This window comes from Ahaetulla prasina, chromosome 6 (genome assembly GCF_028640845.1).
Source record: "Ahaetulla prasina isolate Xishuangbanna chromosome 6, ASM2864084v1, whole genome shotgun sequence".
NCBI classification, from domain to species: Eukaryota; Metazoa; Chordata; class Lepidosauria; order Squamata; family Colubridae; genus Ahaetulla; species Ahaetulla prasina.
The window spans coordinates 17,494,098-17,521,281 of NC_080544.1; the positions used below are offsets into that span (position 1 = coordinate 17,494,098).

At 39.6% G+C, this 27,184-nt stretch overlaps 2 protein-coding genes across 2 annotated transcripts in view; one reads left to right on the plus strand and one right to left on the minus strand.

Annotated features, from left to right (window-relative positions):
- The window catches only part of JMJD1C (jumonji domain containing 1C), a 133,091-nt gene extending 124,941 nt beyond the window's left edge, over positions 1-8,150 (minus strand). The window contains exon 1 of the mRNA XM_058188954.1: positions 8,069-8,150. The gene's annotated coding sequence lies outside the window, so the exon portion shown is untranslated. The remainder of the gene's footprint in view (positions 1-8,068) is intronic.
- Positions 8,151-8,345: 195 nt separating this feature from the next.
- REEP3 (receptor accessory protein 3) overlaps positions 8,346-27,184 on the plus strand; it is a 53,674-nt gene continuing 34,835 nt past the window's right edge. The window contains exon 1 of the mRNA XM_058188988.1: positions 8,346-8,535. Within this exon, the coding sequence (XP_058044971.1) occupies positions 8,504-8,535 (32 nt within the window). The 5' untranslated portion in view covers positions 8,346-8,503. The remainder of the gene's footprint in view (positions 8,536-27,184) is intronic.

Sequence of the window (27,184 nt, forward strand, 5' to 3'; positions counted from 1 at the left end):
TGCCTGTAATATTTCTGCCTAGTGGAGAAATAGCAGCCTTTGGGAGAACATTAAACCTACAGATCTGGATTCAGGCCTTGCACCACATACTGCCTAGGCAGGGGTGAACTGCTACCGGATCGGACTGGATCGCGCAATCCGGTAGCGATCATGGCCGGTAGTTCGGTGATCCAGAAGCAACCACCCACCTGGGTGTCATTACGTCCTGGTTTTAACCAGGAAGTAATCTGTTTTTTACCTTCTGCACATGCGCAGATTTTGCCCATGTGGAGAAGGTCTGCGCATGTGATGCGCGCGCGCACTTCCGAGCCGATAAGGAAGGTAAGTAGATTTCACCCCTGGCCTAAGGTACATTAATCCAAATATAATGTTTTAAGTAAGGCAAGGCATATCTAAATTTGGTTCTGGTAAAAGCAACTCTTAAGTTTTACAGCATGGTTACACAAATGTGGCCTCTGATATGTTAATGACAGAGCACTATAACTTTAAATGCTGGGCGGAAATCACAGGGGAAATATCTTGCCTTCGTTTTTTGGGGGGAATTTAGTTGGCTTTTCTGGGTCTGACTGTACATGACTCCTTTACACTCTTATCCTGAGCTATGTAGTAGTGCAACAGAGACCAATTTAATCTCATGGTGGGAGCATGTATGCCTCCCAACTCAGCAAGAACCAGAGCAGGCCATCACGGTAGAAGTAACTTTATGGTATTAGTACTATTTATTTGTGTTGCCTCTTACCAATCATTTCCCAGCTCTTTGATGGGCCCTGATTTTAGAGAAATGGTTCCAATGTTAAATGATAATATAATTTTTTTTAAAAAAGGTTAATTATTGTGCTAGGCACTGTAAAGCAGCGAGGTGAGGAGCAGCAACAAAGGTCAGAAGCAAACCGATCATATTTAATACTGATCGCTAACAGCATAATCCTAGTCATTACAGATCACTAGCAAATTTAAGAGTAATTTAATTTCATACCGACTTGTAGCATTACTTGATTCCCAGCAATGCTGGGAGAGTATATTACATGTATATACTAAATATGTATTTAATATTCTTAAAATATAAATATGTTACTTAAAATATATTATTAAATTGTGTTAAACAAATCAATTAATACTACATATTCATTTAATTAATAAAGCTCTTTTAAGTGGTTTTCTATTCTACGTAATAGGCACCAGACGTGGTGCTACAAACCAGAGTTTTGCTACACCTGGTAGATTGCTCTGTAGAATATTAAGGGAATTGGCTGATGGTCTTTGCAAAATTTGGAAGAAATGAAGTGCCAGATGACTGGGAGAGAGCAAAGATTCTTAGAAAGGGAAAGAAAGTTTTAAGAAAACAGAATAGTGCCATTGGTATCTGGGAAATGGTTTGGGAAGATGATTGACTTGTAAGCATCTTAAAAACAATGTGGTAATTACTAGAATTTGGCAAGGATTAAGAACAAATTTTGCCAGGCTGAACTTAATTTTTCATTGGGTAATCCTAGCGACATAATAGAGCTTGACTTCAGAACAGCATTTGCAAAGCATCCTAAGACATGCTGAGAATTAAATGAGTTGGATGGCATGATAATTAAGTGAATATAAGCTGAGCTTCACTAATGTTTTCTCATCAAATTGGAGATTGCCGTCTTTCAACAATCAGTTTTTAATCCTTTACTCTTCAATATTTTTGTGAAAGTGGGGAATGCTTATCAAAATGCCAGATGAAACTGAATTGGATAGGGTAGCGCAGATCCTAAATAATAGAAATAAAATCCTATTAAATAAAAACTCACTTACTCAATGTTCTGGCTTTCAGTTCTCACGGATTTGTAAGCTACTGTAATTATCTGGGCTGGGTTCATAGAAGTCAGTACTGTAGATGCTAATATGTAAAAATAACAGAAGGAAATTTAACGAAAGGAAGTGCAAAGTGATTCAGTAAGGAAACAAACATTGAATGCAGAGCTATAGGATGGGGGCTATGCTACCTGGCTTCAGTATTAGTTCATTACCGGAAATATAATTTAAAAATCACAACAAGCAGTTTGCTCGAATGCATCTTGTTCTGGTCCCATTGTACTTGGAGTACTGGGTCTAGTTCAGGGCACATTTTTTTTTTAAAAATGTACCTATTTTTAGCTTCCATTTTTATTTTTAAACATAATTCAAGATGGTGAACAAACCTCATACTCCTTCCTCCTATTTTGCCCACAAAAACCACCCTGTGAGCTGGACGAGGCCTTAATGATGTCTTAGGGATGCCAGTAGACCAAAGAAATTGTAACAGAAGGAAACAAACACAAGAAATCAATTCTTTGAAAAGAGATTCAATGGGCCAAACTGCTTCCAATCTGACAGTCGATCACACAGAAGGTCATGACATGGAAGAAAAGGAATTTGAGCTGTAGGAAAGCAGATTGTAATGAATTGTAGAAAAAACTTTCTAATAGTAAAAGCAATTTGATAGCAGAACCTGTTACTAGAAGGTATTTAACAATAACAGAGTTGGAAGGGACCTTGGAGGTCATCTAGTCCAACCCCCTCCTTATGCAGGAAACCTATACTAGGGATTTGAACCACCAACCTGCCTTGGATGTTTTAATTTGAATTCTTGTACTGAAGGGGTGGGGTAGATGCAGAGCCTTCCAACAAAAATAGATGACTTTATGCATTTATCAATAGTTTATGGAAAGAAGAGGTCATCTGTTCTATTTTAAGAGAAGATAATGTGTTACTAAAATTGTTTATGTCTGTGATATATATATATATACACACACACAGAGACAGACACACAGGCATATATATATACATACATACAATATACAATCTTACATTTCTTGTTCTTTACTTATTCTAATTTTTCTTTAATTCTTTGCTGCACTTTTTGTTTTTTACTTTGTATAATTGTTTATACTTTGATGAAGGGGTAAATCATATAGATAGATAGATAGATAGATAGATAGATAGATAGATAGATAGATAGATAGACAGATAGACAGACAGATTTTTACCCCTTCATTTGATTTACCTCTTATTTTTCTTATTTATTCTTTCTTGTCTGAACTTTTTATTTTTATTCTTTTTTAGTTTGCTTTAGGTTTTTATGAAATATTACAATTAAAGTTGTTATTTAAAAGGTATTTTTCTACTTAAATTTGGAGCTTTACGCAGGTCTGTGTTTTCATTTTTCTATTACATGTTTCTTGCTCAGTTTTGCTGAACTTTCTATTGCAAAGTTCAACTATTGTGAAATATCACACACAGTATTAACAAAAATGGCATCTAATTATTATTAGGACTAATCTTTGGGACTTATTTTTTGTAACTACCTTTTTTTGTTGTAAGCTGCCCAGAATTGCTTAAGGGTTGCAGTCATATAAATCTTTTAAATTAAATACATCGCATTGCATTTTTCCACAAAGGATTCAGTTACCAAGGCAATAAATGCAAAAGCTAACCCTACTGGGCTTTATTCCCATAAAGGGCAACTCCTGCTCATAAAATGCTTTCTCTGTTAGAAACTGCTAACAGTTGAAAGATGGAATATGTAAGGCATAGAAACTTACACTGCAAAACAGGTTTAACAACTTCAAAAACTTAAAAAGCGTAATCTGTTGTTCCTTTCCTGAACAGCCAGAAATATAACACCTCCAGCCCACCCTTTCTTTACTGGTTCAGTTTCTATTGGGACACAGATATTTATACTGCCTTCATGAAAACCTTCAACAATATGACTTAAGCACAAAACAAAATAAATAAATAAATAAATAACCCAAAAGCCAAGTTTATTATTCGCTGATATTCCGGAATCAAACAACTAATTTGCAAGCCACCATCAGAGTTCATTTATTCTTTACTTCCCTGCATATCAATCCCTGCTAATTGCGAAGTCCAGCGTGCTTTCTGGTTCAAAGGACCCGAAGACAAATATCAATTTGTGATAGGCTATTGCCTATTTTCGGGTTAGTGGACTTTTGTTTTGCTTGTGGGTGAATGATCTCCATGACAAAATAAATGTTGCATTTTGACAGGTCTTGGTCTGATCCAAGTAGATAAAGTTATTTCTCATCGCATTTGACCTTCTAATCTGCTTCTCAACTCCTATTGCTTAATTGTTCTCCTCCCATCTTGTGCTTTTGTGTGAAACATTCCCACAGCAAATTGGCTTTGCCATTTCTTTCTCAGACCAACCACGTTGCCTTGCTATTTACATGTGCGCTCCTTTTTCGGTCCATTTATAGGGAGGCATAAATACAAGCCAAGACTTTCCTGCCAAAGCACACATAGCTTTCATGCTGTTTGAGTCTCTCTGTGATTTTTTTTTATTATTATAAATAAACATGCCTAGACTAACATGGACTCCGGCCTACTTCACCAATCTATGTAACTAAAAGAAAAAAGTTCAGGTTTCCATACTGGAGATCAAACATTTTGCACAATCTGTCTTCTCATGTTACACAACAAATCCTATCATTCATAAACAAATGAAGGTGGCTTATTGGAATATAGGCAGCAAATAATCTACTGTCTCATCAACACAACAAGCTTTGACTTTGTGGGTAACTAACACACCCAGCTCTGACTCATTTAGCACATGTAGGCACACACCTGCCCCCAAAGCATTCATAATCCAAAGTAACTGCTCAGAGGAAGACAAGAGATAATTGGGATCTGCTGACTTACTCCAGGAAGGATTTAGAATCAGTGGCATAGATGCTAAACTGGGATCACTGAAATAGAGCATACTAGTGCTAGAAAATCTGAAAACAAGCCATCTCCATCCCTATTGCTCCAGGAAAAAGTGCTAATTGTATTAAGATTATATTAACATATGATTGTATGTTACCCTGGGTCAATAAGACCATGTAATTGCTTTGGTTTAGCAATTATGTTTTCATTTTTCCAAAGATGGTGTATTAATAACCAAAACATCTCTCAACTTATTAAAATATCACATTTTATGGTTAAAATACTGAATTAAAGGTAAAAGTAAAGGTTGCTTTCGCACATATGTGCTAGTCATTCCCAACTCTAGGGGGCGGGGGTCATCTCCGTTTCAAAGCCGAAGATCCAGCGCTGTCCGAAGACATCTCTGTGCTCATTTGGCCGGCATGACTAAATGCCAAAGGCGCACGGAATGCTGTTACCTTCCCATCAAAGGTGGTCCCTATTTTTCTACTTGCATTTTTTACGTGCTTTCAAACTGCTAGGTTGGCAGAAGCTGGGACAAGTAACGGGAGCTCACCCTGTTACATGGCACTAGGGATTCAAACCGCTGAAGTGCCAACCTTTCGATCAACAAGCTCAGCGTTTTACCCATTAAGCCACCACGTCCCCCTTAAAAATAAATTACATTAAAAATAAATTAAAAAATACTGAATTAGGACTAGGCAAACCCAAATTCAATGCCTCCCACAGGATTAGAAGCTCCAGGTGACTCTGGGCCAGTCACTATCTCCCAGGTTAATCTATTTTATGTGGGCTTCAGTGAAAAGATAAAATAGAAGAGCCTACATATACTTAATTTAGCTCCTAGAGGAAAGGCAGGGCATAAATTGAATAAACAAAACAATTTTCTCTCTCTGCAGATTACAATTACATCCCACTTTAAAAAGGGACTGACCTTAGTGTCAAACACACCTTTTCTCTTCCATTCTTTATTTTTTTTGTTAACCAATGTGCTTTAAAATTTAAATTATTTTGCAACCTCTGCATCAGCCTATTAAAGAATAGGCTTAAGATGAATTTTCAGTTCATAATGTGTTGCCCAGAGAACTGAAATCTCAGAAACATTTACCTTCTAGACAGCAATATACATTTTCAAACAACTGAAGCCATCAGATTTTCATTTCAATAGCCCCCTTACCCCATATGACTGTTTGAACCATCGTTTGATGTAAGGTTTCTGTAGAACAATTATTAGATTTACCTTCAGATGCAACAGCCTAGTCAAGTTCATGGCATATCATACATTTGGTAGACTTTAGAATGCTAACCTTTTCAGGTAGCCGTTCACAGAGCTACAGCAATAGCAGAGGAACCCAAAACAATTATCACTGTTAAAAGCACCATTATATTTCATAAAGGAAATCTTAGTTTTCCTATAGTCTCACATTGAAATCATCCTTCCTTCCAAAACCTTTGTATTCTCAAATATCAACCTCCATGCCTTCCACTCTATTATTATCTGAATAGAGATAAGCAATACAGGCGACCATGAAATTCCAAGATCCACTCACAAAAATCCTGAAATCTGCAGTGACTCCTATCTTGCAGAAGATATTTAACCACAGTTAGACGCAATTACTCAATTTTCTGGCGTTCAGGTCTCACTGGTCTTTAATTATCTGGGCTGGGTTCCTACAAGTCAGTACTGTAGACTCTAAATATGTATTTCAGTAAGTTGTGCAAACACAGCCTTTTGAGAAATAAGAAAGACACTATCCATAAAGATTTTCCGCTGAAGATCATTCAACATGCTACTTGAAGATAGGATTCTTATACTGTAAGGATTATCATCGAAAGAGAAGACTCTTTTAAAACTATTACAGGAATGGCTGGGAGAGTCAAAATTATTGGCTCAGCCATGTGATGGCTCCTATCTGACCTTGGATTCTGAAATACCTAAACCGGATGAGTCCTGTTTAGTACTTTTGATAGATAGGCAATACGCAAGAAAGTCATAGGGCTATGGACTACTAGACCGAGATAGAAATCTCAGAAAGCAACTGTTACGGAGTGTGACGAACACTGCATGGATGTAGCCAGAAGGTCACCTAAATATGAACCTACCTCAAAAACAAAAACAAAAAACAAACAAAAAAACTTCCTCCTTTTACTTCCATTGCCCTCCTCTTCTATGTCATCAGTTGCATCTCTGAACAGAATAACGCCCAAATGAAAGCAGAGCTTAGAACAAGTTTTTGGATTAAATAATAATAATAATAATACATAATACACCTACATCTTAAGAAGGTACTTGGTTGATACCTAGGACGCTGGCAGCAACCCGTATCAACCATTAGCACCAGTCAATGCTATTTGTGATGTATTTTTGAATGTTCAGTTGACTGAGTTTCATTTTTAATGAATAAAGTAATAATAATAATAATACCACCACCCCTAAGCAAAACTTACCAGCCCCTGGAAAGAGAACTTATAGGCTGATAGATAGATAGATAGATAGATAGATAGATAGATAGATAGATGATAGATAGATATGAATAGATAGAAGATAGATAGATAGGTAGGTAGGTAGGTAGATAGACAGATAAATATGACTAGATAGAAGATAGATAGATAGATGAGATAGATATAGATGATAGATAGATGATAGATGCGATAGATGATAGATTGATGATAGATAGATATGTGTGTGTGTGTGTGTGTGTATATATATATACATACATACATACATACTACTTCTTCTACTCAAGATATTTTTAGATGCCTCTGCTCACCCCTTGTGACCATTTTTCTCCTCCCACTCCTCGATTTTTCCAAATTCTCAATTTGGAATTTTCCAAAGCAGGAAAGAGACCGAGCCCAGAGACGCCTTTCTGCCAGACCAGAAGCCTCTCCTCCTTACCTATCTGAAGCCATTGATCTGAAAAGCAAGCAAGGATCCTCCCCGCGTTTCCTTGCAAATTCAGTGGGGAAGAAAAAGCGGCTGGCCGGAAGCACGCAGGTCAATGTTACATAAAAACCCATCTTTGCAATTGGCTCCATGGCTGCAAGGCCGACCTCGCTCGCTTTCTCCCCCCCCACCCCATTTCCTCCCTCCCCTCCCCCCTCCCCCCAGTTTTTGAGAAAAAAAAAGCAACCAATGGAGGAAAGCCGGGGGGAGCAATATATATATATATATATATATAAATCAATCAATCAATCCCCGCGAGCCTTGGGCGAAAGCGATGCCAATGCTTTTGGATCCCATGCAAAAACTGCTAAGCTGGCATTCTAAGTCAACGACAAAAGACGGTGCACCAGGGCGGCAACAATGAACCACAACCACTCCTCAAGATCCGGATTATTAAACCCCTATTAAAAAAAAAAAAAGGAAAAAAAAGAAGGAATTTACCCTATTCGCGATGATGAACCTACCAGAAGGAGGAGGAAAAAAAAAAAAGGCTACGCTTTTTTTGCGCAGACTCCCGGGCCTCTTACCTACCCATTCTCTCTCCTCCCCGGGCGAAGCGAGGCGCATGCGCACGGCCGCCCATGGAACGGACGGGCGGAGGAAGGGCCCGGGGAGGGCAGGGGCCAATCCGTGGCGAGGGGGGCGTGGCGTGTGTCAGTTGTTGTGGCCTGTGGGGGGGGGACGGGGAGAGAGGGGAGGAGGGCGGGGCTCCGTTGTTTTCTGTGGAACGGTGGGAGCCATTCGAGACCCGGCGGGGCGAGGAGCCGGAGGGCGAGCCGAGCGGGGAAGGGCGGGTCCGACCGAGGCCCGCTGCGGGCTGCTGTGCGCTCTGGGGGCGGTGGCAGGATCTCAAGGCCCAGCCCTGTCAGAAACAACATGGTGTCGTGCATCATTTCCCGACTCGTTGTGTAAGTAAAGCGCGGGGGGTGGGGGGAAAGGAGGGGGTTGCCGGCATGGCAGCGAAGGAAAGAAAGAAGGAATGAAGGAAGGAAAGAAAGAAAGAAAGAAGGAGGGAGGGAGGAACGAAGGGAAGAAGGGAGGAGGGAGGGAGGAAGAAACAAAGGAAAGAAGGGTGGAGGGAGGGAAGGAAAGAGGGAAGGAAAGAAAGAAGGAATGAAGGGAGGGAGGGGGGAGGGAGGAAAGAAGGAACGAAGGAAAGAAGGGAGGAGGGCGGAAGGAAGGAAGGGAAGAAGGAAGGAAGGAAGGAAGGAAAGAAAAGGAGGGAGGAAGGAAGGAAAGAAAGGGGGGGAAGGGAAGGAAGGAAAGAAGAAGGAAGGGAGGAAGGAAAAATGGAAAGAGAAGGAAAGAAGGAAGGAAAGAAAGAGGGAGGAAGGAAGGAAAGAAGGAAGGGAGGAAGGAAAGAAGGGAGGAGGGAGGAAGGAAGGAGGGAAGAAGGAAGGAAAGGAAGGAAGGAATGAAGGAGGGTGAGGGAGGAAGTAAGGAAAAGGAAAGAAAAGGAAAGAAGGAGGGAAGGAAGGAAAGAAAGAAGGGAGGAGGGAGGGAGGAAGGAAGGCAAGGAAGGAAGGGAAGAAGGAAGGAAGGAAAAGGAAGGAAGGAAAGAAGGGAGGGGGAGGGAGGGAAGTAAGGAAAAAAGGAAAGAAAGAAGGAAAGAAGGAAGGGAGGAAGGAAAGAAAAGGAGGAAGGGAGGAAGGAAGGAAAGAAAGGGGGGAAGGGAAGGAAGGAAAGAAGAAGGAAGGAAAGAAAGAGGGAGGAAGGAAGGAAAGAAGAAGGAAGGGAGGAAGGAAAGAAAGAAAGAAGGGAGGGGGAGGGGGGGAGGGAGGAAGGAAAGAAGGAAGGAAAGGAAGGAAGGCCGAGCCTCTTCTTTGTGGGCCCTTCTCTCTGGCATCTCGGCCAGCATTTGACTCCCGGGGCTTCCCGGGAAAGTGAGAGAGCCCTTCCTGGGCGAGGAGGACCACCGATGGCAAGGATATAGCCTCTGCTTGGCTGCTGCTCCTGCAGCTGGCCCAGTTGGGGGGAAAGGCCCATTGGTGGCTGGAGGCAAAGAGGGAGGAGGCACCTGCATACTTCTTCTCTTAGCAACAGTGCACAAGAGGGCCTGCTGTTGCCTCCCCCCTTTTTTTTTGGTGGGGGGTGGTGGCCCAATCTACCCAGTTTGGCATGATGGGTAAGGTGCTGAGAAAGGTGAGTTGTATGCCTGCCTTAAGATATGAAAGCCAGCTAGGTGAGTTTGGGCCTCTCTCTGTCTCTCAGCCCAGCCGACACCTCACAGGGTTGTTGTTGTGGGGAGAAAAAGGAGCAGTATAAATAGACTACATTCTTCAAAATGAAAAAGGTCTTCTGCAGGCACGATATAAGCCTAAGACTGAACTGAAAAACAGGCTTGTCAGATGTTACGTCTTTTCTATTCCGCTCTACGGAGTTGAGAGTTGGTCTCTGACAGCACTTTGAAGAGACTAGAAGCATTTGAAATGTGGGTTTACAGGCGGCTCTTACGTATAAGTTGGGTTGACAAAATAGAATAGAATTCTTTATTGGCCAAGTGTGGTTGGCCACACAAGGAATTTGTCTGTGGTGCCTATGCTCTCAGTGTACATAAAAAGACAAGATACATTCGTCAAGACTCATAAGGTGCGACACTTAATGATAGTCATAGGGTACAAATAAGCAATCAAATAATACTAGGAAACAATCAATATAAATCGTAAGGATACAAGCAACAAGTTACAGTCATACAGTCATAAGCGGGAGGAGATGGGTGATAGGAATGATGAGAAGATTAATAGTAATAGTAATATAGTATAGTAAAATCAGAAATGAGGGGATAAGCTGCCTGGGAAATCATCAAAACAATTTAAAAAAAGTTAGAATATTTCGGACATGTGATGCGACACCCCGAAAAATATGGCATACTTCACATAATCCTCCAGGGAAAGAGTGAAGGCAAATGAGATCCAGGAAGAAGAAGAACATCATGGCTTCCAAAGGGACTAGTTTAGACAAAACCCAACAGCACTTTTTCGTGTGGCTGCTGATAAAAATAAAATCGCCAACAGGATCGCCGATGTCCGATGACGGATATGGCAGAAGAAGAAGCTATATACACTAACTTTGAATTGTACAAAATAAAGGCAAGGTATAAATATAGTACTCATATTCTACAGATGTGGGGTTTCCTGGTAGCTCCCTATCCGAGCATTAACCAGATCTAGTCCCATTTAGCTTTCTGAGATGGATCCAAAGTCGGCTAGCTGTTATCCTTTTCTGTGGAGGCCTTGGTGTTTTTCTGAGCTTGTTTGTTTGCACACATTTCATTCCCAGCTTAGGTGACATCATCAGTACTCACTGATTAATTTGTACTGATGTTAACTAATTGGATAATAATAAAGCATCTCCTGACAAACAGTCAAGCTCAGAGAACATCAAGAACTCTACAGTTCAGTCCTGAGCTACATAATTTCTTTTTTGTTGGTTGTCATTCTTCCTTTTTGCTTTAAACTTAATGCTATGTTTTTATAGATGCGTGCTGCAATTAGCTGGTAAGAGACACCCTGGAGCAGGGGTCTCCAACCTTGGCAACTTTAAGCCTGGCGGACTTCAACTCGAGCTCTGCTGCTGGGGAATTCTGCGAGTTGAAGTCCGCCAGGCTTAAAGTTGCCAAGGTTGGTGACCCCTGGAGTATGGGCAACTTGAGGTTGAGACCAAGCCTGCACAGCAGGTAGAGGGGAAGTGGCTACGTTGATTAGTGGAAAATAATTGTTGGCTGCAAAGGAGTACCTGGCACAGTGACCATCTCATTGTTGGCTAGCATTAGCGGGTGCCGTGCTGGATCTGGCAGTGGATGGTCACATATGGAGGTGCTCAGGAGCATATCTGTAGGAGGATGATAAATTTATTACTTTAAAAAAAATTAGTGAGCCACACAAGGCTCCAGCATGGGGAGGTGTCCCATTATATGCAATACTGATCTATACTCTGTATAGTTAAAAGATTTCAGGCTGAATGTAAGTGAGCTGTACATCTAATATGCGCTAGTGAGATGTGAAAGTAAGAACATAAGGTTTGACTTCACGATATTGCAGTAATTAATACAGATTTAGATCTTCAAATTTATGAAAACTGTTTATTAGCGTGATAATGATGGGGATGTTAAGCAGTTGGCAATAATGGGTCTTAATCCTTTGGGTCCTCAAATGTTTCTTCCTGTCTTAACTTTTATATACTTTTCAAGTATATAAAAACGAATAGTAATTATGAGTGAAAAATCATTTTCTAAATGTATTGCTATTCCCTAATGAACCTTACAATATGTGAAGTAATGATATGACAGATTCTGGAATTGATGCTATTACTTAAAAAAAAAAAGCACCCAGAAATCGAAGCCCTGTGCAAACAGAATAGTGGCTTTAATTCTTGGTAATGGATTTGGACATTAAAACTATCATCACTTAAATGGAATACCGTATATACTCGAGTATAAGCTGAGTTTTTCAGCACGTTTTTTGTGCTGAAAAACGTCCCCTCGGCTTATACTCAAGTATATACGGCTTATACTCGAGGTTTTTTTTTTCTTCTTTTTTTCACATTATACCGGATGGCGCAAACTTGGCGGGCTTTTGCATTAGCGCGGGGAAGCCCTGCCGGTGCAGTGAGAGGGCGGGGCGGGGGAGCCGCCAGCCTTCTCGGCTGAGGGAGGGAGGGTTTCCCCGACCGGTAACTGCCTCATTTCCCACCCTCGGCTTATACTCGAGTCCCCAGTTTACCCCAGTTTTTTGGGGTAAAATTGGGGACCTCGGTTTATACTCGGATCGGCTTATATTCGAGTATATACGGTATATGGTACATGGTCTAGCAACCTTGGCACTGATTGGCTATGGCATTTATTCTGTGCTAGTTACAGGGAACCGATATCTTTTACAATCTTTTACCGATATCTTTTACAATCTTTTATATTAATCACAAAGTTTAATGTGATTCATGTGAAAGGAACTTACACTTAAAGTGAAGAAGCTTCTATTATAATCAAGGCATTTTGAGCCTTTGTATTATATGAGGAAGTAATTAAATGGTAAGTTCCTGTTTCTTGGAAGCATATACTGAAGTAATAAGCATGGTTCAGACATTCAAAATTTTGTTGTGATGAATCCCAGGTGGAAATTCTAGACCAGTCCAAAGCTGATAGTGTTATAATCGGGTAGGTTTCATTTTCCTTTCCTATTGGTTTGCGTGTGCGCGCACCACTTCTACGCGTGCACAGAGCGTATTTGATGATGTCCGGGCGGGTGGGCAGAGCCTCTCGCCACCGCTGCTACCAGTTCGCCCAACCAGGGCGAACTGGTAACAACTACCAGTGGTTATAATTTTAAAAAACATTTGAATTGGCACCATAGTAAACCCTGATATGCTTGAGACGTTTTGAAATGAACAAACATATTCCCATGAAACCAACATTCAGTTGTTTGGTAGTCTTTTCTCTAAAGATATGTTTGAAGAAAAAAAAGAGTAGAGCACAGCTATCAAGCTTAGCGTCAAAATCTGTACTAAAGGAAGAAGGTTGCTGCCTTGCCAAGAGACAGTAAAACCAGACATGAACCTATGGGCGAAGGACAACTAAGATATGGAAATAGTATTGCATTTGGGTCAACTTGTACCAGGTTGGCAAACAGCCATATTCTGGCTTCTGTGAAAAGTTTGAGGATTGGCTAAAGGATCAATTAGAGAACAAAGCATTTTTATGCCAAAACTGGACATTGAAATAGCCGTTTGAAAGAAACTATTGTTGAACAAGCATATTACAAAATGGCACTAGAAGTGGTGTCTGAATTTGGGACTAACTTGATTAGAGGTCAAAACTATTCAAGAACCAGCCGGCAACAAAGAAATAACATTGGTTTACTCTGGTGATGAAAATGGGCACCAGGGTAACCTTGTCAGGGATTATACTTGTCATAATGCTTTCAGTGGGATTTAATCATAATATCTGGTGACATCAATGCCCATATATGGGAGCAGATAGGATAAATTAGGAAGGAACCTTTGGAAAATTTGGCATAGATGAAACAAATGAAAATGATATCGGATATTATAATTTGCAGCAGTCAGTGACTTATAGTAGGAAGAACCATTTTGTTTTTACTCAGTGTGTTTGTATGAGAGACACAAAGTGCAAGGACACATAAATCCTACACTACTTTTATACCCAATTCCAGTCTATCAAATATATGTGTGCAGTGTGGGTTCTAATTGTGCAAAAAGTAATCTTAAATTCCAACATGTAAACCTGATACTGCTGGATGAAATGAACATGAAAAAACTCCCAAGCCTCTGATGATGTCTATGATAATGCCAAAAGTTTGTGTCCAACCATATATAACCCTAAATGCCCAAATGGATTTGAAATAAGTGTGTATATGTGGCTGACTAATGCAAATAGCTCGGTTTTTTAAAACAAAGCACAGTTGGTTTGACAGTGAAGTTTGAAGTTAACTAAAAGCAGACTGCAGAACATTATGTTCCACGATAATATAATAGTCATATATTCTTCACTACTCTTAGACACAGAAGATTAAATCAACAAATGGTAATATATATTAAGGTTGAAAGGTCACTTGTGTAATCTTCAAATGAATGGCTTTAGAGATGGAGAAGTTTTCAAGCAACTGTACCAATGTGAACAGTTGTAGGGACCACTAGCACATTCCCCACTCAGAAATGGCAGAAAAGCACATTTTGGAAATTGAGCCTACAGTAGATGATGAAAGAAAAGTAAGAAAGCAACTGAAAAATGATGAAAGCAGCTGAAGTGCTTTACTGAAACATGGAGTTACGGCTAAGCTTTTCAGAACGGATGGAATCTATCTGATTCAGTTACAATTCTTTTGGCACTTGGAGAAGGTCCCCATCACACAAAGACTAAAAAGTATAATCCGTTTTGAAAAAAAAGGCGACTGTCACAAATCCAGATTTCTAACTGGGAATCATCGGAAAGGTCTTCATGAAAATCATCTACCTATAATTCTAGAAATGGCAGGAACTATTAGAACAAGGGTCTCCAACCTTGGTCACTTTAAGACTTGTGGACTTCAACTCCCAGAATTCCTCAGCCAGCAAAGCTGGCTGAGGAACTCTGAGAATTGAAGTCCACAAATCTTAAAGTAGCCAAGGATGAAGACCCATGTTAGAGAATAGGGTGATCTCTACCCAAACTGAGAATGATGTTATCAGGTCACCATCCTGCAATTCACAGAAGAAGAAAAATCACGATGGTAAATACTCATTGACTTTTCAACAGCCTTTAAAAGTATATTCTGGAACTACTACATATGGAAAGCATTGAAAATTGAATCCATGCCTACAAAAACAATTCTGCCTACTGGAAGAAACTTACATCAATGTTAGCACGGGCATCCAAGATGAACTTTCAGAGAAATCCCCCATTGGAATGGGATTTAGGCAAAGCTGTGTATTCATTCCCCTGCTACTCGATATCATAGCTGCTGCTGTAGTGAGGAAAGGTTTTGATGGCAGGCATATCTTGCTTGCTGTTAAAAGTTGCCATATTTGCAGGCAGTAATACAAAGGTCACAGGCATCTTGTATGATGTCACAACCACTACCCATTTCTTATAGCAATAGCACTTTATATACTGCTTTACAGTGCTTTCCAGCCCTCTCTAAGCGGTTTACAAAGTCAGATCTGGGTCCTCATTTTACCCATCTCAGAAGGATGGAAGACTGAGTCCACCTTGAGCCTGGTGCAGTTATGGGTTTCAGGTTTTTTTACTACCAGTTCTGTGGGTGTAGCATGGCTTGGTGGGTGTGGCAGGGGAAGGATACTGTAAAATCTCCATTCCCACCCCACTCCAGGGGAAGGATACTGTAAAATCTCCATTCCCACCCCACTCCAGGGGAAGGATACCGTAAAATCTCCATTCCCTCCGCACTCCAGGGGAAGGTTACTGTAAAATCTCCATTCCGTCCCCACTCCAGGGGAAGGTTACTGCAAAATCCCATTTCCTTCTGATCAGCTAGGACTCGGGAGGCAGAGAATAGATGGGGGCGGGGCCAGTCAGAGGTGATACTTACCGGTTCTCAGAACTACTCAAAATTTCCGGTACTGGTTCTCCAGAACTGGTCAGAAACCCACCTTTCGCCTGGTTAGATTTGATCTGCCAAAAACTGCTGGCAGCCAGTGATCAGCAGAAGTAGCCTGCAGTACTGCACTCTAAACCACTGCACCACCGCGGCTCTTGTTTTGAAAATACTCACGAAATGAAGGTTTTAATGGATCATGTTCTACTGTCTGTTTCAGTGGAGTTCAAATAGAGTAGGTTAACCAGATCAGCTACTGATGGAAGTTACTGATAGAAGGAAAGAGACCTATTATGAGGACTATTTTAGCCTTGTGTCGGATGAGATTGCTTGAATTTGCTTGGAATTGAACATTGACTGTGCATCTCCTATGGAGTTGATTGAGGCATGGTCTTACTGGGTTATTTGGGTAGAATTTCAGCCTATTGATCCTAATAAATTGAACAGAATCCCGAGGTCTCTGAATTTGACCACTTGTGTTTTAGTTTCACTTTCCTTTTAGTTTAAAAACATCAGAGCCTCCTGAGAGATGACATGTGATTTGATCTGTTGTGGATGCCAGTGTTTCAAGGGAGGAGATAGTTTCCCCTCAAATCTGTTAGGATCGCTGGATCCTAACAGATTTGACCAACTTCTGTCCTATCTCTTTGTTAGGAAGACTGTTGAAAAGGGGCTGAGTCTATAATTCCAGAGAGCCTTAGGGAAAGAAATTATCCTTTTCAGCCAACTTTCAGACCCTTTTTTGTAGTACTGAAATGACATTGGTACAGTTGTGGATTATTTCTTTTGGAATGGATAGGAATTGTGTATAAGGGATGTGGTGGCTCAGTGGCTAAGACATTGAGCTTGTCGATCGAAAGGTCAGCAGTTCAGCGGTTCAAATTCCTAGTGCCATGTAACTGCCAACCTAGCAGTTCGAAAACATGTAAAAAAATGCAAGTAGAAAAATAGGGGCCATCTATGGTAGGAAGTGCACCTTTGGCAGTTAGTCATGCCGGCCACATGACCACGGAGATGTCTTTGGACAGCGCTGCCTCTTTGGCTTTGAAACGGAGATGAGCACCGCCCCCTAGAGTCGGGAACAACTAGCACATATGTGCGAGGGCAACCTTTACTTTACCTAGGGATTGTACATTTATCCTGATGTCTTGTCGATCTCTCAGTGGCCTTTAATATCATCATGGTATTCTTTTGTGAGCTAGCTTGGGTAGATGGAAATGAAAGATACTGTTTTGCAGTGTTCCACCTATTTCTTTCAGGATTGCTTCCGATCATTGTTGGGAAGAGAAAATTGAGCCCTGTGCCCCTACTTCATTGAGGACTCTACTTTCCATTCCTTTTCAGCATACACATGAAACTGATGCAGAATCCAGTGTACAAATGTCTAAAGTGAAGAACTCTGTTTCATATCATATCAAATTGTCATAGAAGTCCAAAACAGCAAAGGAAGGTGGGATAGGAAAGGTTTTATAAAATTTAAGAATAAGTTCAAATGAATGCTTGAAAAATTTTAGTCTGGGAGAAAAGCTATTGAAAAATTGTTTATTGTGGAAGTCTGCCTTAAATATTAGATGCTTTACCTTTGGATAATTAAGAATTGCATGCTTAGATTGTCCCATCCTACTATCTAAAAACGTTTTTACTTCTGTATAAAATTAGGAAGGAAGCAACGATTGTTCATTCTCTGGAAAAGCCATGATTCTTCATTGCAGCTCCAGTATTAAGAAGGAAGTTAGCTAGAGACAGTGACAAATTGACCAAGTACAGTGCAGTTTTTGCACTCTGGTTTAGGGGGAGACGTGACCATTGCGCCATTCCTTGTCTTTCATCTCCAACCCATCCCCACTACATCTGCGCCTAGAGAATGTGATCATCTTATTGGTGTCGCCATTTTATTATTACATTACTGATTCTGAATTTTCAGTCACCTACCCCATCTCCAGAAATGATCTTTGTACCCTTTGTTCTTTGTATAACTGGAGTCAGTGTGCTTTTTCACCCTGTAGGTTTGTAGGGTGTCATATCACTTCTTAACTTTTTGATTAAGATCAGGTGTACAGTAGTTATTTAGAATACAGTAAAATAGAATTTTTTATTGGCTAAATGTGATTGGACACAAGGAATTTGTCTTGGTGCATATGCTCTCAGTGTACATAAAAGAAAAGATACGTTCATCAAGAATCATAAGATGCAACACTTAATTATAGTCATAGGGTTCAAATAAGCAATCAGGAAACAATAAATATAAATCGTAAGGATACAAGCAACAAAGTTACAGTCATACAGTCATATGATTGGGAACGATGAGAAGATTAATAGGAGTACAGATTTAATAATAGTTTGACAGTGTTAAGGGAATTATTTGTTTAGCAGAGTGATGGCGTTCGGGAAGAAACTGTTCTTGTGTCTAGTTATTGTGGTGTGCAGTGCTCTGTAGCGTCGGTTTGAGGGTACGAATTGAAAGTTTATGTCCAGGATGCGAGGGGTCTGTAAATATTTTCACAGCCCTCTTTTTGATTTGTGCAGTATACAGGTCCTCAATGGAAGGCAGGTTTTTAGCAATTGTTTTTTCTGCAGTTCTAATTATCCTCTGAAGTCTGTGTCTGTCTTGTTGGGTTGCAGAACCAAACCAGACAGTTATAGAAGTGCAGATGACAGACTCAATAATTCCTCTGTAGAACTGTATCAGCAGCTCCTTGGGCAGTCTGAGCTTCCTGAGTTGGCGCAGAAAGAAATTTAACCCATCCCCCATGCATGCTGTCTTGATCTAGCAATAGCACTAGCATTTAGACTTATATACCGCTTCACAGTGCTTTTACAGCCCTCTCTAAGTGGTTTACAGAGTCAGCCTAACCCCCCCAACGATCTGGGTCCTCATTTTACCCACCTCAGAAGGATAGAAGGCTGAGTCAACCTTGAGCCGGTGAGATTTAAACTGCCGAATTGCAGCTAGCAGTCAGCTGAAGTGGCCTGCAGTACTGCACTCTAACCACTGCGCCACCTTGGCTCTTTATCTGGAATCTATATGAGTATAGATTCCAGATAAAGTCTTAGCTGTATTGACTTTATTTAGCAATTATGTTAAAACCAGTCATCAAATAGTGATTTAAAGCAACAACAACTAAATATATGCAGTTGAAGTCTGGAAGAAATTTCTTTCCATTCTTTAGAGCACTTTATACATTCTACCCTTTTTTTATGGAGTTCAAAGGGAGCAATTGATGACAGACCTATTTCGCCATACAGGTATATTTTGAGGACAATTTGCTTTTATCATACCCAGACACAAAGCTAATGAGACACTTTGTAATCAGACGATTTGTGATGTGTCACTCAGACAGAATGTCATAAGGAAAGTCAAACCTGTTGAACAGGAAAGAAGCTGCTACAGGAGCTTTATCTATGGAGTCCATGGTGCTCTCTGAAATAAGCTTGGTTGTTTTTTGCAGACGTTTTATCTTTATCTTCCGCTAAACAGAACATTTCGTTTCTGGTGATAAATATTCAAAAGTCCTGAGACAGTTATATACAATTGCTTGAGATTTATGGTAACTTTTTGGTCTGTTTGTCAGGAAACATAAAAATTCTGCTGTCTTTAAATAGTTAAATACTGATGTCTGAGTTAAGATTAGGTGTTATTTTATATATTTTCCTGGTTCTCAACAATGTCATGCTTCAGACAGAGTATTATGAAGATGGTCAGGATGAAGTTTACAATATTTATTTTAATTGGGTATATTGTTTCAAAAAACAACAACAACCTGGGAACACAGCATGGGATAGGATGCAAAATTTAACCATTCAGAGGGATTAGTTGACCAAATAGGCATAGAAATTATGATAGAATATTTTTTGTTTATGCCATTTTTCATCAAGAATTGGTTGAAAAACATTTTACAACTACTGTACATCTAGATTGGTGTGAAAAAAATGCTTAGATGCTTACACTGATTTAGCCTGCTACTAGAGAGTTGAAGGACAGCATTCTATCCGATCCAAAGGGATTTGAGAATCAAGGATAATCCATTACTTTTTAAAGAGCCAACACTATCATAGTAATATTTTGTTTTCAGTTCACTGGTTTTTCTCCATTGCCCTTTTTTTCCCTAGCTGTATAAACCTTTTGAAAAAAAGTGATGACAAATAAAGTATAAAAATAGAGATAATATATCTATCCCTATAGCTCTACCTCTGTCCCCATACCTCTCTCTGTCTGTCTGTCTGTCTGTCTGTCTGTCTGTCTGTCTGTCTGTCTGTCTGTCTGTCTCTCTCGTTTTAATGTTAATTGTACTAGGCTAGTAATTGTAAGTTGGAGTTCTCATTCTGCCTTAAGCATGAAGCCTGTTGAGAACTTTGGGCCAGTTCTCTCAGCCCTGGGAAGAAGGTGGCAAGAACAAACCATTTTTAAACAAAATGTTGCCAAAAAAACTTGCATGGACTTGTCAGTCACCAGGAGTCAAGACTGATTCAAAGTCTCCTTCAGTTTTAGAGGAAATGTCTGTAAAATTAGCTGGTAAAATAGTTTAAATATTAAAAAGTAAGCCCAAATGATTTACTAAGGAAAATTGTTCTAATGAGCCATGAATATGTTCCATTTATTTTGGTAAATGCTGATTATATACGTCCGTATACCTCATGTGTTCTTGGAAAATCAAGGGATGCTATTAATAATTCAGGCAGAAAGTTCTAAGATTCTGCTGAAGAAAGTAGGTAATTGCTAAGATTATTTAGTTACAGATATTCAAAAATCTTTATTCAAGCGATATAATGCATTTCCAAAATTCTGTATTCTCATGGAGTAGCAGTAAGATAATATAAAGTACAGAAAGAGCATATTTCCTATGCTCACCTATAGAATATTCATCTGAAGATTCTATATGTACTACTTCACTTTTAGCAGGATTCTTTTTGTCAGATGTTCAGAATTAGATGATGTAACTAGGTTGACTTCTGTCTGACGTCGCGGTGAGATCGGATGTGAGAAGTGGGTCTCTGCGCTCCTGCGCCGAGTTCTCCCCATTGGAGGGCTCCAAAAGGAGCTAAAGCCACCCTGTAGGGGTGATGAAGAAAAGAGGGGTGCCTGCAGGTCACGGAGAGCCGCAACTCTCCTGCTTGACCAGGGCTTCTTCCCTCTCACCCACAACAAGGAGAAGAGGCAGCCATCATGGCTACCGTGAAGCTGTGACAGCTGAGGCAACAAAGAAAGTGCAGGAGTGGTGTACATGAACAATGACAAGCTGGGTGAGAAGATTCCTTTTTTTATTTAGACCCCAACTTTAAAAGGAAAAAAGAAAAAAGAAAATCCAGGAAAAGAGACCCTTAGAACTGTTTGTTAAAGCGGTGAACAATTATACAGAGAAAAATTCTAGACCCAAAAGAAAGGAACTAAGGGGAGAAAAACTAAAGTCTTCTTAAAACATAAAAAATTGGACTTTCAAACTGGGTAGGCGTTGTTTTGGAAAGGTAATAGAATACAATAGAATACCTAACTAGAGGGAAAGATTAGAGATTGAAAGAGGGCAGTACTATGTAAACTCAAATAATACTGTGTTTGGCATTAAAATGGAACATTGAAATATTGAACAACTACTTTAAAACAAATATGTATATTAATACTATGATTTCATAAGTTTGATTAATGTAACAAATACTATTAATATTATTATTGCCATTTGTCCCAAAATGAACGATACCCAGATGCTGCACTGTTCATGTATTGATGTTGATGTACATTCTAAAAATAAGAATCCAATTTTCAAAAAAAGAAGAAAAGAATTAGATGATGTACTCAAAGATTTGCTTTGTTAAGATTCATGCAGAATTCTGGCCTGCATCAACGACACTCGGAAGATATTTTCCCCTGAAATTAGAAAGGATAGTGAGCCTTTGTCTGTAAACTACACAATGTATACTTTCATGAATTTACAAACGGAAAAAGATCTATTCATAGCTGTCCTATATACAGATCCCACTGGCCTTATTTAATTAAGCCATAGACACTATACATCTAATGGATAGAATTATGGATTCCTGTTAATAGTAAAAAAAGTTTAAGAGATTTCAAAAAAAGTGTGAGATGTTTTGAACTGAATCCTTTAAATTAGAAGTAGAAATACAATTGGAAGATACAATAAAATACTGAATTGCATTATAGGCTGAAGTTGAGGCTGGTTGTGTATGAAGAGTAACTGGAGTAAGGAGTAATTTTCTTTTAGAGCAGTTATTACGGGTAAATATAAATAACAACTTATTCTATGGTTACAGCACTATTTACCTTTTTCTATGATTTTTTTTCCTAATTATAAAAACCATATAAAAACCACTTTAGTTTTTTATCCTGCAAAAAGTCAATAAACTATTTCCAGTAGACAATGATATATCTCTAAAGCAGTTAATTTGGCCATCTCAGCAAGTTCCATCATCTTCTCCATCCCTTTTTCCATTGTGGGTAAACTAGAACTTTTCACCTTTATGGATATAATAATAGTCTTGCTGCAGTCATATACGAAAAGAGTTCCATAACTTTTTCCAGCTGCTTGCCCATTAACTATAAAAAAAGTGTATGATTTCAATTGTATATCTGTCTTCAAAATCTTCTATATTATAGTATGAAATCGAGTCCAAAATTTTCAGATTCTTTTAAACATCCTCTAAGTATGGTAAAATTGTTGGTTACATTTCAAGAATTTTTATACGTTGTAACCAATTTTTCCATTGATATTACCAATGATACATCATTTTATAAAAATTCTCTTTATGACTGTAACATACAGGTAGTCCTTGACCTACAAGCATAAAAGACCCGGCCCATTACGCAACAAGTAATGACTTTAGAGGAGTCCTAGCTAGTTCCTGAAAGCAGTCAAACAGCAAAAAGGTTTCTAAGGACCAGGTTGCTCTAGCCTAGAGGTCTGCAAACTTGGCTCTTTTAAGACTTGTGGACTTCAACTCCCAGAGTTCCTCAGCCAGCTTTGTCCACAAGTCTTAAAAGAGCCAAGTTTGCAGACCCCTGCTCTAGCCAGCTGACCTTTTTGAGCTGAATTTTTCTTCAGCTCCTTAACACACACTGCAAAAAGATTTTCTTTGCTTGCTTCCTTCCTTTACTCCAGGGGTCCCCAATCCTCAGGTTGCAGGCCACTGGCTGTGGCCTGTTCGAAACCAGGCCATGTGAGTGATGGGCAGCCACGTGCACAAAGCTCACCTGGTTGCTTGAGCGGGGGGGTGGGTGGCTGCTTGTCTCCGCTCAAATGCCATCTGCTCACGCAAGTGGAGCGTCACATGAGCAGAGCCAGTGCCCACTCGCAAAGTTCCATTCATGCAAGTGGAGGACGCACATGGCCACTGCTCACACCAACGGAGCTATACGTGCATGCATGCACCTGCCACTCGCACACACACCCTTGCACTGGGCCAGGCCTGGCTGCCAAGATGGAAAGGTTGGAGACTGCTACCCCATTTCTAACCTTTAAAGGTACCATGATTTTGCAATCCATTGAGACATTAAGGAAGACCAGAATAGGTGCACTACTACCTCCATCTCAAGGCTGCCAAATGTCATTTATAAGTACAGTCAATATTACCTCAATGTATTTCTCATCTTGAAATCTGACTGAAAAAGATCTTAGTACTCTGTTTCATCTGGGATCTTCCTATGTTTTGTGGCTTTTATTGCCACAAGTAATCTTTTAATGAAGGCTCTTGTTTATGCTTGATTGGTTTTGCTCTTCGTTTTCCTCCAATGATGATCTACATCAGTGGTGAAATCCAAATTTTTTTACTACCTGTTCTGTGGGCATTGCTTGGTGGACGTGGTGTTACTTGGCAAGCGTTGCTTGGTGGGCGTGGCAGGGGAAGGATACTGCAAAATCCCCATTCCCTCCCTACTCCAGGGGAAGGATATTGCAAAATCCACATTCCCTCCCCACTCCTAGGGGAAAAATATTGCAAAATCTTCATTCCCGCCCACTCTGGGACCAGCAAGCGGTGGTATTTGCCAGTTCTCCGAACTACTCAAAATTTCCGCTACTGGTTCTCCAAACTGCTCAAAATTTCTGCTACCAGTTCTCCAGAACCTGCTGGATTTCACCCCTGATTTAGATGTGTCTTCTGCCACTTTGTCTCTTGGAATCCTTCTGGGAGTTGTAAGGGAGAATACATAATAGGTGTGATTCTGTCCAAGGCCATCATTGCCAACTTCCTCTGCGCAAGGAACCATAGAGCCTCAGGAACCCACTCAAATTCCCTGTGAAACCCATCAGGGTCCGTAAGGCACCTGATCAGACTAGTTGAACAGGTTCTTTCTCCCTCTGGCAGGGAGTAACTACAAAGAATTCCAAAGCCACTTGGGAGTAATTTGACAAATAATAATGGTAATATCCTCTGCTCCAAGACAAATACCAGATCTGACATTTGAACTCAATTGACTTCAGCTCGCAATAATCTGGTCAGTTAACATAAGTTACCAACTCTGCATCTAGTAAAGGCAGATTCATTGAGTATCCTCATACTCAAAGCATTCATGCTGAATGAATCAAGTGCAAATTTTTACAGGATAGAAAGTTGAACAAAACTTGTTGATAGTACATTAAATGATCACCATCAAATCTCCTCCCCCTTCCCCCAAAAGAAATCAAAAACAAAGAGGATATAGAATATTATAAGGTCTGGTGTAGATGGTATGAATGGTTGGAAAATAGGAAAGATAATGAAAATAGAACAACAGGGTAAAATCTGTATGTAGATGAAATAAAGAAAATGTAGATGAATATAGATGAAATGTAGATGAAATAAAGGAAGATAGATAATGTAAAAGTAGAATAAGATAGAATTAAAATATGTATAAATAGTAAGAAAGGACCGCTCTGAATAGCTGATAAGGAATAGTGATATGTATATAAGTGTTGTATGTTTGTCTTGTGTTTTAATGTGTTCAAAATGAAAAACTTTTTATAAAAACAAAACAAAACTTGTTGATAGTACATTAAATGATCACCATCAAATCTCTCCCTCCCTTCCCCCCACAAATGCTTCCAGTTAAGATGTGGTGGGGAAAGAATAGTTTAAGGAGTCTTGATTGGCTTGTAGAGAAAGTCACAAAATTTATCTTGTTATTGCATAAACCAAGAATTTCACATTTACTGATGGAGGAATTTGCTTAAAACTGCTGTTTGGCTTTAATTAAGAAAATACGTTGCTCAGAGGTGGTATTCAACTGGTTCGCCCGAACCCTGTAGTGGAAATCGCAGGTGGGCCGGTCCCCCTGTCCCTGCTCTATGCTATCCTATTGAGGCATGTTTTTGAGGCTGGATGCATGCGCAGAAGGTGCGCGCGCGAGCAAAGCGCATGCACAGAAGGCCGGGGACATGCATGGAAGACAGGTGTGAGGGTGAACCGGGCACGCGTACGCATGAAGCAAGCGTGTGCGCGTGGGGTGAACCAGTAGTAACATAATGTGAAACCCACCACTGATGTTGCTGCTTTTGTTACTGTTTTTATTCTTTTGGAAAGGTAATATTGCTGTATTGTTACAAGCAATGCAGAATTTAGTTGGGCTTCTAGGTGGTTACCGTGAGTAGGGCTTGGTGTCAGAACATGTTGGAGATTAATGTAAATAGGTTATGACTTTATTACTTTACATGCAGTCTAGGTTTAATAAACTATTGTATACATTTGCTCTAAACCTGTTTTTCTGCAGTCATAGAAGCCTTAGGAAATACTTGAAAGAGTTGGGCTGCTGCCAACTCCTGTTCTGAATTGAAAACAACCATCTGCTGATTTAAAGCTTAGTTCACCGGGCTACCATGGAAACCAAGTGTTAAATAGAAGCTAGCTATTTAAGTTTAGAAAAACAAAAAGCCTTATGGAAAGACGGCAATTTTTAGAAATGCTGGTAAAATTATAATAGATTTCCGGCTGGATATGTCTATGAAGATTCTCGGTCATCCAGGTCATAGCTGTCACGAAAGATACTTGGTCAAAAGACAACTGGACTTTCTTTGTTTTTCCTTGAAGACGTTTCGCTTCTCATCCGAGAAGCTTCTTCAGTTCAGATGGATATATTTTCCTGTTAAAAAAGAATAATGGTGTACTTTTTCTTATGGGATAACTTCTTAGGGAACTTATGGAACTCTGCCTTGGCAGACGGTTAGATTAGAAGACCTCCAAGCTTCCTTCCTTCCTTGGTTGGTTGGAAAACAACCCAATAGGAATCACTTCTTCAGAGATAGAGGGAGGTTTGTAAATCTAGTTTAATCTTATCAAACAACCACCCATTGTCAGTACTGATTATGCCTTAATTCTGAGTGCCCTAAGTTTTGCCTCCAGGAAGGTGTAAGACTCATCTTATATACATACACTTATCAGATTGCAGTAAGGATCCAATATTTTTCCTGGCTCATTGTTTCTAAAAGACTCTGAAATCCTATTTAGTGTCTACAACTAGTTTCTATCCACGTACTTTGAACTGGGGCAAGTGTTCCTCGGAACAAAAGGTTTGTTGGCTGTTGGTATGAATATATGTGGGTTCTCTCCTTTATTATTAAATACAACCTGTAAGTTAAAAGGACACAAATGTGGTGTCAGTGCTTTACACCATTGACACTTTCAGATTCCTTGTCCGATTTTGTCCAGTTTAGAGAAAACATTTTTATATGGGAGAAGAACCAAAATGCCTATAAAGCAGCTAAATAAATTTGTAAGGAGAATATTCATTAAAAAGCAGCCTATAATACTGCGTAATGAAACTGGCCAATTTCTGTTTTTAGCCACCAATAAAAGTGCATACTCAAGTTAATGGCCTGGTTTGCATATTACATGAGGCCATAATGTAGTACATTTTAGGTTTCGTTTTCAATAAAGCACGCTTGAAATAAACCAGGGTAATAGCATAATATATGAACCCAGCCAGTATACCAGGAATAATTAAACACATACTGTTACACGCCTTGTTCTTGGATCCCAAAGCAGATTTATTTCGGAAGGTTACACTGAAAAATAAATGTTTTCCCGTTTCATTCTTCAGCGTAGTATTTTACAATACTGTTAACGTTTCAGAAATACCTCAATTTTTTAAAATTCAGCACATCCAGTAGTTTTAGATAAGTATAAGGTATTTGTATGTACCCGTATGTACTCTGAAGTATTTCATTACATAACGAACATCTGGTACTAAAATAAAAGGGTTACATTTGGAGGATCAGGATTATGATAATTAGGAACAAAATTGTGGAAAATGGGATCGTTTCCATCACTCTTGCCCTGACATGCGCCAAAAGAGGAAAATGTTGCTCTGAATTGTACCATTGTTCTGCCAGACATGGATAAATGAAGTAACCTGTCTACCTTTATGTTTTACTCTAATTTGTACCATTGTACACTCAAGCAGTTACACATGAGAGATTATCTGTTTGAAATGAACAGTTTTGTCAAAAAAAAAAAAAGTTGAATTACAGCTAGTTCAGAAATATATCGTTTCTGTTTCTACTTAGTTTCTCCTTTGTAATAGATAAGC